The 17846-nt window shown below is 41.4% G+C and overlaps 2 protein-coding genes across 13 annotated transcripts in view; one reads left to right on the top strand and one right to left on the bottom strand.

Moving 5' to 3' along the window:
- RHOF (ras homolog family member F, filopodia associated) overlaps nt 1–2483 on the top strand; it is a 46651-nt gene extending 44168 nt beyond the window's left edge. For all 5 annotated transcript variants that reach the window (XM_037878543.2, XM_037878544.2, XM_037878542.2 and 2 more), the window contains one exon: nt 1480–2483. In XM_037878543.2, the coding sequence (XP_037734471.1) occupies nt 1480–1644 (165 nt within the window). In that variant the 3' untranslated portion in view covers nt 1645–2483. The remainder of the gene's footprint in view (nt 1–1479) is intronic.
- Nucleotides 2484–3792: 1309 nt separating this feature from the next.
- TMEM120B (transmembrane protein 120B) overlaps nt 3793–17846 on the bottom strand; it is a 41389-nt gene continuing 27335 nt past the window's right edge. For 4 of the 8 annotated variants that reach the window (XM_043529238.1, XM_007058295.4, XM_043529236.1 and 1 more), the window contains 6 exons: nt 12401–12466; nt 11301–11362; nt 10741–10833; nt 10180–10244; nt 6707–6775; nt 3793–4622 (listed from right to left, as the gene is read on the bottom strand). In XM_043529238.1, coding sequence (XP_043385173.1) covers nt 4509–4622; nt 6707–6775; nt 10180–10244; nt 10741–10833; nt 11301–11362; nt 12401–12466 — 469 coding nt within the window. In that variant the 3' untranslated portion in view covers nt 3793–4508. Of the gene's footprint in view, nt 4623–6706; nt 6776–8305; nt 9864–10179; nt 10245–10740; nt 10834–11300; nt 11363–12400; nt 12467–15506; nt 15903–17846 lie in introns of all 8 variants that reach the window. The other 4 variants (XM_037878537.2, XM_043529235.1, XR_006285963.1 and 1 more) reach the window with 2 other exon arrangements.

The following is a 17846-nucleotide window of genomic DNA, read 5'->3' as shown; positions in this document are numbered from 1 at the left end:
GACTCTTCACCAATGTCAGGCACATGATCTTTTATTATTTAGTTCAGCTCAGGTGCTGCTCGGAGCCTTGATACTGTTATTTCCACAAGAAATCGTAGACATTTATGAAAGCTCCTTTCTAAGAAAATCTATCAGTATGGCTTAAAAAGACTAAGGGCTGGTCTCCGCTCCAAGGAGATCGACACTCCTGCAATCGATGCAGCAGGGGTAGATTTAGCGGGACGCAGAGTGCTCTCCGGTCAACCCCAGTACTCCAGCTCCCCAAGGTTAAGATAAGTCGACAGGAGAGTGTCTCCTGTCGATGCAGCACAGTGAAGACACCGGGATAAGTCGACCTAAGCTATGTCGACTCCAGCTATGTTATTCACGTAGCTAGAGTAGCGTAACTTAGGTCGACTTATCCTGATAGCTAAGACAAGCCCCTAATTCAAACTGTTCAGACTCTTCTCAACAATGTGGCAAACTAAAACTTTATACAGTAGCATTCAGATGTTCCTATGGGAGAGATCTTCCTTCAGCTCAAGATATGGAATTGCTGCTTTGGTCCCTAAATACCCTGGCTTCAGTCCCATCTTTGAGTGGATTCTGCACAGGCTTCTCTGACATATATAGATACAGTATACATTTCCAGATAGAGGTCAGTCACCAAATGGATAACAGGTATATACCAGCAGTTTGCATTGTAGAAATGTAAATAATATACAGAATTCTTATGGCTGTTGGTTAGTAAGAAGCTTGTTTTGGGGGCAGTGTGCTTCAGGATTTCTTGTCTCTTATGCTCCATTTCCTCCTCCTTATTGAATGCCTTACATAAAACTGACCCATCCTTCTGGTTGAGTCATCTTCTGAAACTCATCCACACTGTTCCTGGCTCAAGCAGAAGGGGCCACTCATGCAACACAAGATGTTTCTAATGCTAAGAACTGAGTTTGGGATTCAAACACTGATCCTCCACCTCGGGAGCCTGCTGACATCTGAAAGTGTAGAAATTTTATGTAAAATTGTGGTCAGGTCAATTTGATTGTCCTGTAAGAAGATATACTGTGGACCCAATTTTCAAATATGGGGCCTGACAGACTGGCTACACACCTTATTGCTAATTTGAGCATTCGGATATGGGTTCTGGAGGCTCTCTTTAGAGCCTAAACTTGAAAAAAGTTGGGCTTTAAATACACAACAAGGTAGGCAAAGCCTACACCAAGGAGTCTCCACTGGATTGCACTTCCAAACTGGTTTTTAGATTAAACTTTTTAAAATCAATAAAGTTGTTCTATAAGTGGAGCCCATTAATATATCATTATTAAATGTGTGTTTTCTGGTAGTGCTTAGGACCTAATACCACTTATTCCTTACCTCTACAAACAAAAGCATCTGCCTTCTTTTGCCTGACCCCATTGTATAAAGATCTCTTCAGAATTACTCACTTCTTCCCACTGTAACTCCAAGAACACTTCGATCTGTTACCTTCCTTTCTCCTAGGGTGAAGCAACTTGTCAGCAGATGAAAGCACAAGCTTATCTGGAGTGCTCAGCCAAGTGTCGAGAAAACATAGAGGATGTTTTTAAAGAAGCAACAAACATTGCACTGAATGCCATGAAAAAAGCTAAGCGCCGAAAAAAGAGGAAACGGTGTTCAATATTATGATGATCCAGACTACTGGGACTATAGAAGAGTTTGTTAAAATCTTGATACACATATTACCAATAGTTTATTTTTATAATTTGTCTTTTTTTCAGTACATTTATTCCTACTTTGATTTTATTTTTAAAATTTGATTTTGTAATAGTGTGCTTTTGTTGCACCTCATATGAAGATTTCAAAGCTCTTTATCGATATTAGGTTGAGATAGATGGCTATGTATATCTGGATTTTGTTCCTGACTGTAAATGACTGTCAGCCAGGTTCCAAATCCACTATCTTTTATTTATACACTGACAGTTTGACTGGCAGTCTTTATTGCTCATAGTTTTATTCTAGCACATAGGTGCTGGTACTTCTGGCTCTGATTTTTTGGTCTTGTTCACTGTTGAATTGACATGGAAAGGACAGAAATGGCTGCTTCTCTCGAAGAAAGAGTGAAGTTAAATCAGAGCAGATGGTCAGATTCAGAAAGGATAAAAATCAAAGTTCTATATTGATGAGTTCTAATTATAATTACAAAGCAACAGCTCTGTTAATCATTCTTCTCAGAGTAGCCTCAAGCAACTGCCCCAAACTATGTACATGTACTATTCTGCTGCACCTTTATTAGAATGTCTACTTCGTAAAGCAGCTGTTTGGAAATCTGTTGTGTGGTCTCTCCAGATTGGACTGATGATAATAGAAAGTGTTTTACATCCTTCGTTATAGTCTACTCAGAAAACCGCTAAATGCTTTACCTCTGGCAGGTAACAGCAGCCACAATTTTGATAACCGGGGAGAGGATCTAATGTGCAATACAAGCAAAACTTATTTTAAAATAAACAAAAGTGCAATTTATTCAACACTGTGCACTTGTATGATGTGTGGCAAATTGAGCTGTGCTACTTACATCTGTGTTAAGAATTACATGGTGAAATCATCCCTGCTGACCCACAATGACTATTTTACCTTCAAGGACATCTAGTTAACAATGCATGCAAGTGTCCTAGTTGCTTCCCATTTAAGTGAGAGGAACCATCCCATTAAAATTAGCACCTGCACTCCAAGACTTTAAAGTCTTGCGAGAAATGTCTCTGTATGTGAGGTTGCTACAGCTGAAGATTTTTTTCACAATAATGTTACACTACAGAAATAGCATGTTTTAAAAAGATATTTTACAGCAGAGGTTTTTTCTGAAATATGCCATGGTTTGGGCTGTAATATACAGTCCATCCTAGGGGAGAGTGGGTTGTGTTCATAGCATGTCAGCAAGTTATTTCTCTGTCTGAGAGGCTTACATTTGCAGTTTTTGCCAGGATTCCTGCTAACAACCTGAAAAGTTCCAAAGCTCAGGTTATTAGGTTAGAAACATTAAGGTTCCGGTCTTATCTTCATTTGGTTGTGGATACAGCTAATAGAAAAATCCACCTTGGAGTCATCTATTTCCTTTGTGTTGTATGCAAGTGGGATGCAGAGGTTTTGTTAACTTGGAATTGACCCCAGAACAAGCCTGCAAAAAATCTAAGGACCGTTAAGATTCATGGAGGCCTTTACATACCTCCAAGCTCAAAATGGAATAATCTGGAAATCCAAAACAAGCTTTGGACATTCTACTCACGTCTAGAGACAGACTGAACATGAAGGGAAGGAGGGAAAACCTCCATTGCTCTATTTAAAAAAAAAAAAAAAAAAGCAAAAGCTGATTCAGGAGTTACACAGCCCTCATTAGGTGGAAAAACATAGTAAGATGTGGATGTGTTTTCTCTTAGCAAAGAGGGATAAAAAATTTTTTACTGCAAAGCAAGCTATAGTATATAGGCAAAAATTCAGTATACAGTACTCTAAAAAGCCTGAGTGACAAATATGGTAGTGCTCATTCTATTTACCTCATCCAGTGCACTAAGTGCCCCATAAACAACTATGTGGGTGAAACCAGACACACAGTTGCTATGCTCTCAAATGAATTACACAGAGGAAAATAATAAGACAAAAACACCGTATCACCTGTGGGTTAACGCTTTCCACAAATGAAATTAGGAGAAGGAGAAAATTGACGTAATTAGAGGCCCAAGTGCTTCTATTACAGCCTTTGGTCAGAGCCATTTTCAGAAGAACATGGTTTTGGAAAACAATGGTAAAGGCAACATTTAAAAGAAGGTCTTGAAACAGCTCTGTGTTGTACTATTTATTTCGTGCGTTTTTCAGGGCTGACCAGATTACCTGATCTCTAGCTGAATATCATCAGGCTTCCTGCAAACAAAGCCAATAACAAAACAAACATTTAAACCATTAACTTAAAGTTTGTTCTTTAAAGTTTTTTAAAAGTGTGCATAGCAGCATGGTACAAATATGGGCAAATTTCACAGTACACACAGGTTAGCATAGGCCACTGAAAATGTAATGTTTTAATTAACAGTTTGAGAGATAAACATTAGGTCTGCATTACTGGTTGACCTAAAGCATTTTTAATGTTTTACTAATGTAGTACCTGGAATTTCAGAAATAAAATAGTGCTGGATCAAAAAAACCCAACCCAAAAACAAAACAAGAGATGAAGGTACAGAATTACAGTGAATATCACTTTCTCCCAAGACTGGTGTTTGTTCTGGCAAGTGCATGCCACATTACTGCCGTATATACAAAGGAAAAACACAAAATGTGTTTTGTATTAAATATACTTAAATAATAGGGCTGGAGAGCGGTGCTTGCATAATACTGTACAACAGTCTGTGCTGGGAGAGTTCACATTTTTAGCTTAACACGAACAGGATTTCTTCCAAGGTTTGTTTGCAACATAGCTGCGGTTTACCAGGTTCAGTCTGATAAATTATTTAAGAGTGAAAAGAAGAGAGATCCCACATTTTAGTGTCCACCATTGCAACCCAGTTTCACAGTTTCTTCATTTCGTCTTCGTTTTTCTGAAGCTTAGTGTGCACCACTTTTAAAGTAGTAAGAAAGTTTCCAAGGAAGAGCAGCAGAAATGTGAGAGCCAGTACAAAAACCTGGGTGTGGGGCAGAAAAAAAAAAAAACAAAAACACACACACAAAAGTGATTATCCATTTGTTAAGTCTTCTAATTATGACAGCAGTTAGATTTGAAGGGTTTTTTTTTTTTAAATGATAAGGAGGTCCTGGCCATAAGTGTAACACACATGCACAACCCCCACCCACAATCAGGCAAACTCTATACTTGCCTTAAAGTGAGTCACCATATATGAAAGTTGTATACAAAATGACAGGTTTTCCCTTCAAAATGGATTCAATTGAAGGGGGTTTATAGTCTTTCCATGCAATAGGACAAAGTCTGATATATTGGGTGTTTTCAAGCTCCGACTTCTATTGTCCTATTTTATAACCAACAACATTTGTCCTTATGTAAGTAAAGATAAGGAGGTAACCAAATCTCATGCCTCAGATTGTACACTGATCCCCACAGAATTTGGGAAGGACTGTCCTGGTCTCTGCCCCACCACCACAGCAAATCCTACGATTCTGTTAGCAGTAGTACGGGCAATGGGCACGTATAGAGGGAGACGATCCTAGTCCAATATACAGAACTCACGTGGCTCAGTGGGTTATTCAGTTGGCAGGTGTATGCTTTTATCATGATCATTTAAATGGGATTTTACAGCCTTTAACATTAAACAGTTTACTACTTTTGTACACAGATTATTTTTAAACTACTTCACTGTATGGGAGATGTCATGGTCCAGTTCAACTACTCTGAAGTAAGTGGGGTTGTTCATGCTTATGCCAGGGCTATATTTAGTCCCAAGCCTCAGCATATGTAGGAACATTCATTAATATGAGAGGAACTACATGCATAATGAGAAGATATCAAGCTAACACTGGAGGGTGCGTTCCTCCTTTTTTACTAGGAAACAAAAGCTGAATGCTAGATTGTGTGATGGAGCTAGGGCATGGGGTCTGCGGAATTTAAAAAAAAAAAAAAAAAAAAAAAAAGCCTACAACATGAGATTCCCTGCCCTATTGGGTGTGCAATAACTCTTCTAGATTTCATTTGAATTCATAGATTCAAAGGCCAGAAGGTCTGACATCCCTGTATAACACAGGCCAAAGAACTCCCCAAATATTCCTTTTGAAGAAGAGTAAATCAAGATTGGACATTTTTTCTGAAAGAAATAAAGATGGTTAGTGATGGAAAATCCACCATGACTCTTGGCAAATCGTTCCAACGGTTAATTACTGAATTTACATCTTATTTCCAATTTGTCTAGTTTCAACTTGCAGCCAGTGGATCATGTTAGACTTTTCTCTGCTAGACTGAAGAGCTCATTATCAAATATTTGTTCCCCTTGTAAGTACTTCTAATCAAGTCATGCCCCCTTAACCGCCTCTTTGTTAAACTAAATATATTGAGCTCTTTGAATCTATTACTACAAGGCATGTTTTCTAATCCTTTAATTGTTCTCATGGCTCTTCTCTGAACCCGCTCCAGTTTATCAACATCCTTCTTGAATTGTGGGTGCCAGATCTGGACACAGCCTTCCAGCAGTAGTCACACCAGGGCCAAATACAGAGGTAAAATAACCTCTCTACATCTATTTGAGATTGCCCTGTTTATACGCCCAGGATTGCATTAGCTTTTTTGGCCACAGAGTCACACTAGGAGTTCATGTTCAGCCGATTATCCACCATGATCCCCACATCTTTCAGAGTCACTGCTTCCCAGGATAGAGTCCCCCTCATGTAAGTATGGCCTACATTCTTTGTTCCTAGATGTATACATTTCTATTTAAGACGTATCACAATGCATATTGTTTGCTTGATCCCATCTTACCAAGCGATTCACAGCATTCTATATCAAGATCAATACAAGCAACTGAATTCTAGAAAATGTGTACATGTTGTTTCCAATGAGAAACACTAAGTAGAAAAGTGTCAGGATCCTTTAAGCTATAGTAATAAAGTGGATACTGCCATATTCTTTATACCTACCTTCTGTTTGGTATTGTATTCAACTTATACAAAGGAAGTTATTCTGACAAATTCTAGGTCAATTTTCAGACTAAGGCATTTGGATCAATAGGATAACTCTATTCACAAGAACTCTGATGTTACCTACCTGCCATTCTTTGCATTCCGTATGCCTAGACAGTTCAAAAAGTGTGATTGCATTATACAGCTGCCAAAACTAAGAGAAGAGAGAGACCACTTCATTAAAAATATAATAAAAATAAAAATGATTGTTAAACAGTTTAGGTTGCTGTAAATTAGTAATTAGCACAGCAAGGGAAGCTACTTGACATGCCGGTGTGTCCTCTGGCAAGAGAAAAAAAAATTATTTAATTTTGGAAGCCAGCGCTATGCATGAGGTACGGGTAAGATACTTATTGCTAACCATGAAGGATTATGTAAAACATTGCATAGATATTTATATTTAAGTCTGGTTCTTCAACAAATCAGCACATTAATTTGACTCAGGCTTTTCATGCACAAATGCATTCTATTGTATGATGTTCATTTACAGGTGCATTCTCTGTGGGTGAGAGGGCTGATAAAAAAAAATCAGTAAGATTTAAGGTATCAAAAGAATTTAAATGTTTTAAAGAGTTTGAGTTTGTTATAGGAATTAGTCTTGAATGAATCACAGCAGCAGAGCAACATTGAGCCTCCCTTTTAAAACAAATAAAGAATAATCAATTTCTCCCAGGTAGATTTTCCAATTGCAGTTTTGTCTGCAAGAAGGGAGGAATACGTCTACATTTTTAATCCCTTTTCTTATTTAAAATTTTATACTGCACCCAGTATCACCATGTGTCATTATGTATGTATCCATGGCACATCTTTTGTATCACGCGGTACACACTAAGACATGATCCTGTCCCAGAGAGCTTAGAGTCTAAGGGCCTCAGTCTGCATTCTTTATGAGATTTCAGAGGTTACCTCGAGTAAAGGATGGAGGATCGGTGCTTCAGCTGGACACAGACAGTACAGGACAAATCTGTAATATACTGGAAAGCTACATGCAGGTCCAGTCACAAAGTGGAGTGTAGTTTGTATTTATTGTTTTCAATTACACACTTCTTATGTTGGTGCATGATTGCTGAAATACTCCATGGAAAATCTCTTTAGAAGGTGGAATTTCAGCAAAGCAGTGTGGTCAGATGGTATCCAAAGAAAGGGAGGGAACTTTAAGCATGAGGGGCAGCATAAAAGGTGCTGTAGCTATGAGTGGAGGGGTACAAAAAGTGCATTTAGGAGCATAAGCGGTTGGGGGATGGAGGGGAGAACGAGGTGGTGGTGGTGGAGTCAGGCAGGGCTTTGAAAATGAGGTGCTTGAACTATTCTATTGTGATGTACATTACACAGGTTTTTGGGTTGTTGTTTTTTTAAACTTGCTAGCAGCTGGCACAGAGGCAAGGGGATATTTGATCTATGACCCACAACCATTGTGGAAGTAAATAAATACCCCCAATGCCCCCAACCACCTAATAAAAATGAAGTCAAAGTGGGGGAAGGGAGAAATTTGTCCTCAGAAAGTAATAGAAGTGGATTCAGGGAGACTGGAAGAATGAGTAAATTTTAGTGCTAGGAGCTCTTGATTAAAAAATGCCTTAACCCCAGGAGTTTAACCCTAAGAAACAGACAACAAGGGTATCCCACTTTATTACAATGGCAAGAACAAGTCAGAGACTGCTAGGGAAGAAAAACAGTTACTCACCTTCTTGTAACTTGTTTTTCAAGATGTATTGCATATGTCCTTACACTGTAGGTGCATACAGGTCTTGTCACAGGTGCCAGAGAGTTTTCCTAAGTGGTACCCATAGGGGCAGCCCCACATGTGCCCTGGCTTCCTCCCGCTACAAGCTATATAGGATGGAACTGCCTCCCCTGTCCTTCAGTTCCTTCTCACTAAGATTCCAGTGATAGTCATGCATTAGGGGAAGGAGGGTGGGTCATATAATGGATGTATGCAACACATCTGGAAGAACAACAGTTACAAGAAGGTGAGGTATCATTTTTCTTCAAGTGATTGCATATGTCCATTACACTGTAAGTACTCCCCAACTGTTATCAGTGCAGGTGGTGCTAGAAATCTCATCAGAAGAGGAACTGTAGGATCGCTTTCCCCACATTCACATCTTCCCTGGATGCTACCATAATTAAGCAGAATCTAGTGCATGCGTTGACCAAGGACCACAGATCACACTGTGCTCTGTAGATGTTCATAATAGGACCATTTCCCACAAACGCCATGGAAACCAAGTGCGCTCTGGTTGAATGCACTGCTAGCTTCTCAGGAGACATGATATCTTTGGCAGGATAGCCCATGACAATGCAGCTTGTGATCCATTTAGAGTCTTGTGCTGTAAACAGGACGGCGTCTCATTCGTTCTGCATGGGAGATGAAAAACTAAAAGGGCTTTGTTCTGAACATGTTAAAAGCTAAGGCTCAGTGCACATCGAGGTGTGCAGCTTTGGTCCATCCGTAAGAGCACATGGCTGTAGGGAAAAAAAAGACTGGCAAGTAGAGAGACTTACTTAGGTGGAAATCAGACACCACCTTAGATTGGAACTTAGCGTGCGGCCTAAGCTGCCTCTTGTCCTTGAAGAATATGATGTACAGAGGGATCCGTGTCTGAAGCGTCCGTTACCGAAATTAGAGTGGGGAGACAGAGAATGGGATTCCCCGCACACGTTGTCCAGGCTCATCCACCAACTTTGAGATGACAACACACTGTCTGGGGTGCATACTAACTTGTCCAGAGGGTGAATCCATGGGCAGTAGATTACTCAAGCCATGTCTGCATTCACTGGAAGTGAAGCCTTGTGAAAGGGTCACATAAGTACAAGCAGCCATGTGGCCTGAGGCAATTCCTTACTGAGATTCGTGGTGGAGCTGTGAATGACACAGAGATCCTCTATGGCTAGGAACCTAGGATGGGACAGGTAAGACCTGGCAGAGGTCGAATCCAGGACCTCTGCAATGAACTCTGTTCTTTGGAGAGGTGACTAGATTGACTTCTCTGTTTATTTTCAGGCCAAAATTGCTGAACAGCCTGAAAGTTGGATGGATACTGGTCTCTACCTGATGACTAGAGCGACTCCATACCAACCAATTATCTAAGTGGAGATACATGTTACCACTAGGGAAAACTCTGTGGCACTGCTGCATGAGACATGCACACACCGATGTAGCGTAACGGACATAGGCAATCACTGAAAGAAAAAGAGGGTGGTGCCAGGTAACCAAACAGAAGAACTCCAATGGCAAACTCCTGTAATTACTAAGGTTAAAGGTCTTCTTCATGATCTCATACAAAAAAAAAAAAAACACCAACCAACCAACCAGATGTATCTTCATTAAAAGAGAGTTTCTGGAATAATCTGTGTTAAACTAGCCTTCCTACTTTCAACCATTTCATAACTTCTTCCTAAAAGGGATACTCAATTTCCAGCTGTGGAAACACAGTTACCATATGTACTATGTGATCCAAGAGGCAACTTTGTGTTAACAACTCTGACAATCCTGGGTCTTTATGTTCAGATAAAACAAATCAGTGAAATATGTAGAAGTCAGGTTCTCCAACTTACATGCCCAAAGAACAGGAAGGGAAGGAGGAAGGTCAGCCCTCGCCACATCCAAGACTGAAATCCTTCTGTAAGGCCAGAACATTAGGAGAGACAAATAAATTAGTACCTGCAGACCAACACAACCCCTCCACTCTCCTGCACCATCATCTGTTATTACTTTCTATGTCTTCTTCAGATAAGAAGTTCAGGACAAGGAGCTCTGCATTGTATGTAAAGCACCCTGGATGCCTATGGCTGTATATAAGACAACAAATGACAAAGATACAATTTTTACATTTAAGATTACAAAGACTTCAATATATCAGTTTAATACTATCCTTTTTGTCCAACATAACAAAAGGTTCATAAATCATTTAGTTTCAGTCTCCTGTTGCTAACACCTACATACTCAAAATAAGCAGGGAAGGATAGTGGAATGATGCTGTGAAAGCTTTGAGATACTCTGAGGAAGTGAAAACAGGCTTTTTGAGAAATCACATTTAAAACTTTAAGTCAATTAGCTGCTGAATGTAACTTACATAGTTTTTGTAAAACTAAATTAGGGGTTACAAAACCACTCACCTACTGTAAGATCCAAGTGGTTTCTTTTCCCTAATGCACAGAGTCTGTAAAGGCAGCCACTTTGATAATAATATTGTAGGAACTGTACACAGCCTGGAAAACAAAGGAATTATTCATTTTAGCTGGAACTGGGAGGGAGAAAACAAAATCATGTTGCACTGGCTACTCTAACACAAACAGTAAGAAGAGTTAATTCATTGCTATCAGCTAATGTAGGCCTGGTCCACACTAAAAAGTTAGGTCAACCCACCTAAATGGCTCAGAGATGTGAAAAATCCATACCCTTGAGCCATGTAGTTAACCTGGTCTAACACCCCGCCCCCCCGGTTTAGACTGAAGAATTATTTAATTGACCTAGTGTTATCAACCTAGCTACTGCCTCTCGGTGGGGCAGGTAGTGTCTATAGTGAAGTGCTATAACAGTGCCCCTGAAGTGTTTCAGCTGTAGACAAGCCCTTAGTTTAAATACAAAAGATCCTCTAGGAACCTTAGTATTTAAGGAGCAGAAATGTAGAGGATCCATATTTCATTCAAGAATTAGCAAGGTAAGATATACTTACTCTGAAAAATTGAAAATGCTAAAAATTGATTGCGAAACATTTGATACATGAGTCCATCTGGCCTGATAGAGAGGGGTGTAAAAAAGAAGAAAGATTCACACTTTTGGTTTAATAAGAAACAAAAAGTAATATAAATTTCCTTCTCCCTATTTCAGTCAAGTCTGATCCCATCAGTGAATGACATAAGCAGTTATTCTTGTTATCCAGTGCGGCCCACTAGGCTGCAGATCTCAGCTTTTACCAAAGCATATGGCAAAGCTTATGGTGTCAATAAATGTCCAAACATCACAAGTTGCCTTCAACCCAGAGTTATCTCATTGGGTTTCCCTAGGTTCTTTTCTCTAACTTGGAATGTTGCTTTTTCTTGTTAATTAAATGGCAGTATTCTATAGCCAATGATCAAATCATTCAGTAATATTTGCAAAAAACCCAATCAACATAGGTGTGTGCACTTGAGGGGAGAAGTAATTTAATTGTTTTCATACAAACTATTTCTGTTCCTCTGGTTTTAATAAAGAAGTTAAATGGTGACTGAAATAAAAGGATTTTTATATTAAACATATATATAAAAAGATGATAAGTGAGACTACTTTAATCAAGGTTTTGTTAAATTACACAAAACAACATTCAAACTGTTTGCACAATCATCCTAATCAGGAGATAAAAATTAAAAACCAAAACAAAACCGAGTTTGAATGTTACTTTCATTTTGCTGAACCCAGATTATAAACAGATAAAAAACCCCAAAGATTTATTGAATATAATTCACGTCATTTATTGTCTATATAGAGAGATTTATCTGCTTGTTCTTTAATATAAGTTTCTTAGATCTTTATATAGAGCAGCAAATCAGGGAGATTCAGACATTTTGCTGCCCCCATTACAGCTACTGAGGTGTTGTTTTCATGGAGCTGTAACTGTGAACTCTCCAGTAGTTCTATATTTATCATTCCAAATGTCACACCAGAGAAAACATATAAGGCACAAAGCTGCAGCAAGTGCCTGGGAAAACACATTTATATCAGGTCACTTTAGATGTCTCCGAGGAGGGTTTAAAACCATTAATGAAAATCTGTCAGCAGAGTAAAGAGAAAACTTACCATGTTAACATTACTCCAGATAGAAATGTGGAGACATAATGATGAGACACCCACCAGCCCTTAATCCTTAAAAGAAAACAGGTAATTAAGAAGAAGAGTAGGGAGGAAAGTCACAAACATGCACCCTACATTTAAAGCCAGCCTTTCGATATTGAAATGGAACATGATGGCATAAGCTGGAGAAAGTTATCAATCTGAGCAGAATGTGCTAAAATAGTTTGGCCAGATCAGTACTAATCATTTCCTGAGCTAGGATAAATAAATAAATAAATCAGTATAAAATAAGTGAGGTTTGAAAAACAGGAACATCACAGTCTTAAGTCAAAACAATCTACCGCTGTGAGATTAAATACAGAGTCTATTCAATGTTACTGGGAGGCAAAAGCAGCCATTGTTTTATTTCTACAGTTCACAATTGTAACAGTCAATGAAATTGCAAGAAATCCCAAGAAAGCCCACAGTTCCCATTCATTCTCAGTCATAAAAAAGCACCAGTGAGCAGCAGACTTAATCTTCCCCAACCAGATCCCATCAGGAAGAACATTCCAATGGCTCTCCATTCTGGGTTCACACCGTTGGCCTCTCCATTTTCCTCAGCATACATAAAGGATACATTTTGTCGGTGATGCTCTCAGAGGTCACTGAACCCCACCCCACCACATTTCAATTATGTATTAATAGCAGAAAATCATTAGAAGTGTGAGTAAGTGCCATTACCACACACACACACACCCCAAACATCAGCCTAGAGAGGGAATGCCCTTTTCTGGGCACCACCCGCCTAACCAGCAACATCCAGGCAGCCTTAGGCCTGCAAGCTACTTTATTTTAGAGGATGCGATAGAAGTGACTGTGTGTAGCAAGAAATGGAGTGATGTTCTGCTGTGCGCGCGCACGCACACACACACACACACACACACACACACACACACACAGAAAAGGGATGTGATGCTCTGCTGAACCCACACACAGAAGAAAGGGGATGATGTTCAGAGGCAGAACCTACACACAAACACCCCCCCTCTTACACACACTTTGTTTTTCTAAGTGATACTGCACAAGTTGCATCAGCAACTCATTAAGGGAACTCATGAGGTGAGTGAGTGAAAGGGCACGGCTACACTACAAACTTTTGCCGATCAAAGTTACGGTGGTACAAAGCCGCCACAGTTAGGTATATCGCTTGTGCGCGTGCATACTTGGTGCCTTGCATTAGAGCTGCAAGTACTCACCAGGAGTGCTTGTGTCAATGCACAGCACACTGTACTGTAAGCATCTCAGCATGCAACTCACCACCATCCACCGCACTGTCTTTTGGTAAGTTTTGGCAATGCATGGTGGGGCAGAAACTAGTTACACAGGGAACTGGGAGCAAGAGGTCAACTTCCCAGCATCCAACTTTCTCCACCCTATAATGTCACAGGACTTGAAAGTCCCACGAACGCACACAGGACTTGTTGCTGTCCACTACGTGTGACTGAAGCATGGAGCCTACACAGCTCTGCACTCTTGTCATGCGCACTGCAAGCACAAAACGCACAATCCTCCAGTATTTGCAGAACGACAAGAACCACAGGGAACAGGACAATGTCCTGGACGTCAGATTGCTGTGTCCCACAGCAAGAATCAATTCAAGATTGTTGGTGGCATTCATGGAACAGCTGCAAGTGCTGGAGCACCACTTCTGGGCCTGACAAATGAGCACTGACTGGTGGAATCACATCATAATGAAGATTTGGGATGATGAGCAGTGGTTTCAGAACTTTCAGATGCACAAGACCACATTCCTGGATCTGTGTGCTGAGCTCAACCCAGCTCTCCAGTGCAGGGACACTACAAAGAGAATTGCACGGACAATGGAGAACCAAGTGGCAATCGCACTGTGGAAACTTGCAACACTGGATTGCTGCTGTGAGAAATCATTTTGTAGTTGAAAAATCCACTGTGGGGGACCACTGTCATGCAAGTGTGAAGGGCCACTAATAGTCTTCTGCTCAGGACTGTGACTCTTGGCAACGTGCAGGCCAAAATGGATGGATTTTCAGCAATGAGGTTCCCGAACTGGGGGTGGAGCAATGGACAGCATGCATATCCCTATTCTGGCACCACACCCCTTTGCCACAGAGTAATCAACAGAAAGGGCTATTTTTCTGTGGTTATGCAAGCTCTTGTAGCTCACTCAAGACACTTCACCTACATCAATGTTGGCTCGTCAGGAAAGGCACATGATGCTTGCACCTTTAAGAACACAGGACTGTTCAGAAAGCTCCAGGCAGGGACTTCCCCTCTGGCAGATCACCTTTGGGGACACTGAAATGCCAGTAGCGATCCTGGGGGTCCCAGCCTACTGCTTGCTCCCATAGCTCATAAAGCCATAAACCATACACCTTGACAACACCAAGGAAAGAATCAACTGCCAGCTCAAGTGGGCGCATAACGGCAGCCAAATGTGCTTTTGGTAGCCTGAAGAGATGCTGGTGTTGTTTACTCACAAGATTGGATCTCAGTGAGAAAAATATCTCGATGGGGATATGCCCACTGCGTCCTGCATAACGTCTGTGACGCCAAGGAAGGAAAGTTGCTGCCAGGGCAGAGGGGGAATGGCCGTCTGCTGCATTGGAACAGCCAGACGCAAGGGCGATCAGAAAAGCGCAACACGGAGCTACACAACTCAGGGAGGCTTTGAAAGAGCACTTAACAGAGTCACAATGATGTTTCGTGGTGTACTGTGCTCTGCCTGGCCCTGAGGTTTGGGAACCTATTAGGAATTGTGTGGCACTTGGTGCATGGTCAGTGTTGCATTCATAGATGCGTACCCATTACTTTTGTGGTGCATGCTGCACATTTATGTCAAACACAGCGTAATAATCATAGCTCACAAGATCAATGACAAAGTGTACAATCATAAGTGAGTGAGTGCTTTCAGTACTGCCAGCCATTCTGCAGGAATTATTTTCCAAATAATAATTTTATTGAGTAACCACACTTCAGAAAAAAAAAAAAATCTGTGAAAGTTAAAAGCAAATATATTACAACCTTAATAAATTTATGGAACAGAGCATAAAGAAGGGGATGGAACATTCATGTCCATGTTAGCTATACATACAGCAACTGTAGCTGAAGTTGTGTTTGTCCATGATGTCCCCCAGTGGAGGGGTAGGGATGTATCCCTGATGCCATGTGGAATGTTGAGTGGGTGTAGAGATGTAGGGAGTTGCCATTCTGAAGTTCTCCAGGGACTGCAAAGGGAGATGAGCCTGGGACTGTGGACCCTGTAGGTCCACAAGTGTCTACAGCATCTGTGTTTGCTGTCGGAAAAGCTCCATTATGTCCTGGTGCATCTCCCTCTCCAGCTCCTGGACCTTTCTCCCTAGAGTCTGCAGTATTCATCCTCCAGGGCCTCTGTTCATGGTCTGACACAGCTCTGGCGTCCAGGATCTCACTGAACACATCATCCTGAGTTCTCTTCTTTCTCCTCCTGATCTGGGAGCCCCTCGAGCAGCTGCAGATAAAACAGACAGAGGTGACTATACTGACAATGGTACAACAGAAAGCAAAAGTTAAGGTTCAGAACTCCCTTCCCTTGCTCTCCTAAGGTTTTAAACAAGACACGATTATTGACACTTCTGCTTCTGAGTGCTTGTTCACGGCCCCACTCACATAGTGAGTATGGCTGGCCAGGGCTGAGGGAAATGACGTGGGAATGGCCCAGTTGCATGAAACTGAGTATATGGCAATGGCACTGAACACGGTCACCACTTTCCACAGATGGTGGTGATTTCAGCTGATCTCACACTCCTGAGAGTAACAAAGGCACAGATAACACAGTTGCTCCTGGCATTCCAAAGCCACCTGGGCCAGTATGCTGCTAACCTGTTTACAAAATAGTGCCTGCCAAAATTATTGCTGACTGGCATGGAAAAGGGTCCTACCTCAATGGAAAAAATAAGGCTGCCGTCCCTAGAAACCTTTTGGAGAACATTGCAAAGTACCTCCGTGGAAGTTTCATCGAGATCTCTCAGGAGAATTCAAGGGACAACCCCAGGTACATAAACTGTTCCATAAGGAGTCCCCTGCCTAACTCCACAGGGGAATGAAAAACAGATTTTACCTGTTGTACCACTAGCTCTTCTAGTACAAATAAATTAAAGGCAAGTCAATAGCTATGTTCTGCTAAGTTGGGGGCACCATCACTGTAATGGGAAATACATTTACACACTTACCCAAGGTTCTTTCCCCTGTATCAGGTTCACCTGTGCTCAACTGCCAGGACTGACTAGATTGTGGAGTCTCAAACAGGTCCTGGCTCACAGCACGGCTCAACAATCTCCCCACCCACGGTCACACGTCCCCCATCCTCCTCCTCGCTGTTCAAACCAGGGGCCTCAGGCTCCTTGGAGGCGTGCAAGATGCTGGTGGGGTTTCCTCCAAGTACGGCATGCAGTTCTTTGTAAAAGTGCCAGGTCTGTGGCTCAGCATCAAGTTGACTGTTCGCCTCCCTGGCTTTCTGGTATGCCTGCCACAGTTTCTTCACTTTCGCACAGCACTGCTGCTGCTCCCTGTCATACCCTTTCTCCTGCATCCCCCATTCAATCTGCTCATAGATGTCCACGTTTCTACAGCTGATTTGTGGCTGTGTTTGCACAGCCTCTTCTCCCCACAGGCCCATGAGATTAAATATCACCGGTCTACTCCAAGTGGAAGCATATAGCCGACATGGTCAGCTGCACACCTTGAAGCCCTCTGTTATTGTGTCCTTGCCAAGATGAACAATCAGGAAAAGGAATTAATAAATTTAAAACTTCAAAACTTCGCAGGGATTTAAAGGGCAAGAGAAGTCTTCTGGTCTCCATGACCCCTGGGGCAGCAGAATTCACAACTGTGACCAGAATGATCAGTGTCAGGCATTGAGAGACAGCTGCTGGAGGACTGTTAGGGTTGACGTAGGGAATGCAATGTCTACACTTGCACTGCATTGACCTCAATATATTGACCACGACTCAACGCCACTCAGGGAGGCGGTGTTACTATGCTGGCATAATGGAGAGCTTACAATCAATGGGAGACCAATTTAAGTGTAGAGACACGCACAACTAGGTCAACGCAAGGGGACTTACATTGACCTAACTTTGCAGAGTAAACCAGGCCAAAAGGAAGCAACATAGCGCACTAGTCTGACTACTTGAAGTCTGCAAGCAGATACAACTCATTACTAGAGCATCTTTAGGTATGAAGGGAGGTGGATTTATACAATGCAGTATCTCTCAGCAAGGAGGAGAATTAGGCAGGAGACTAAGCTCCCATTACTCTATTCTAGACAGCATTATCTATGCAACACCTGCACTAGCTTGAGAAGGGAGTTGAGGCAGAAAGCATCTTAAATGCTGGCAGACTATCTAGCATGGGAGGAAAGTAGCAATCAAAGCACTGTCTAATAGAATCATGA

Source organism: Chelonia mydas, chromosome 15, assembly GCF_015237465.2.
Source record: "Chelonia mydas isolate rCheMyd1 chromosome 15, rCheMyd1.pri.v2, whole genome shotgun sequence".
Taxonomy (NCBI): domain Eukaryota; kingdom Metazoa; phylum Chordata; order Testudines; family Cheloniidae; genus Chelonia; species Chelonia mydas.
This window is presented reverse-complemented; position numbering and strand designations above follow the sequence as displayed.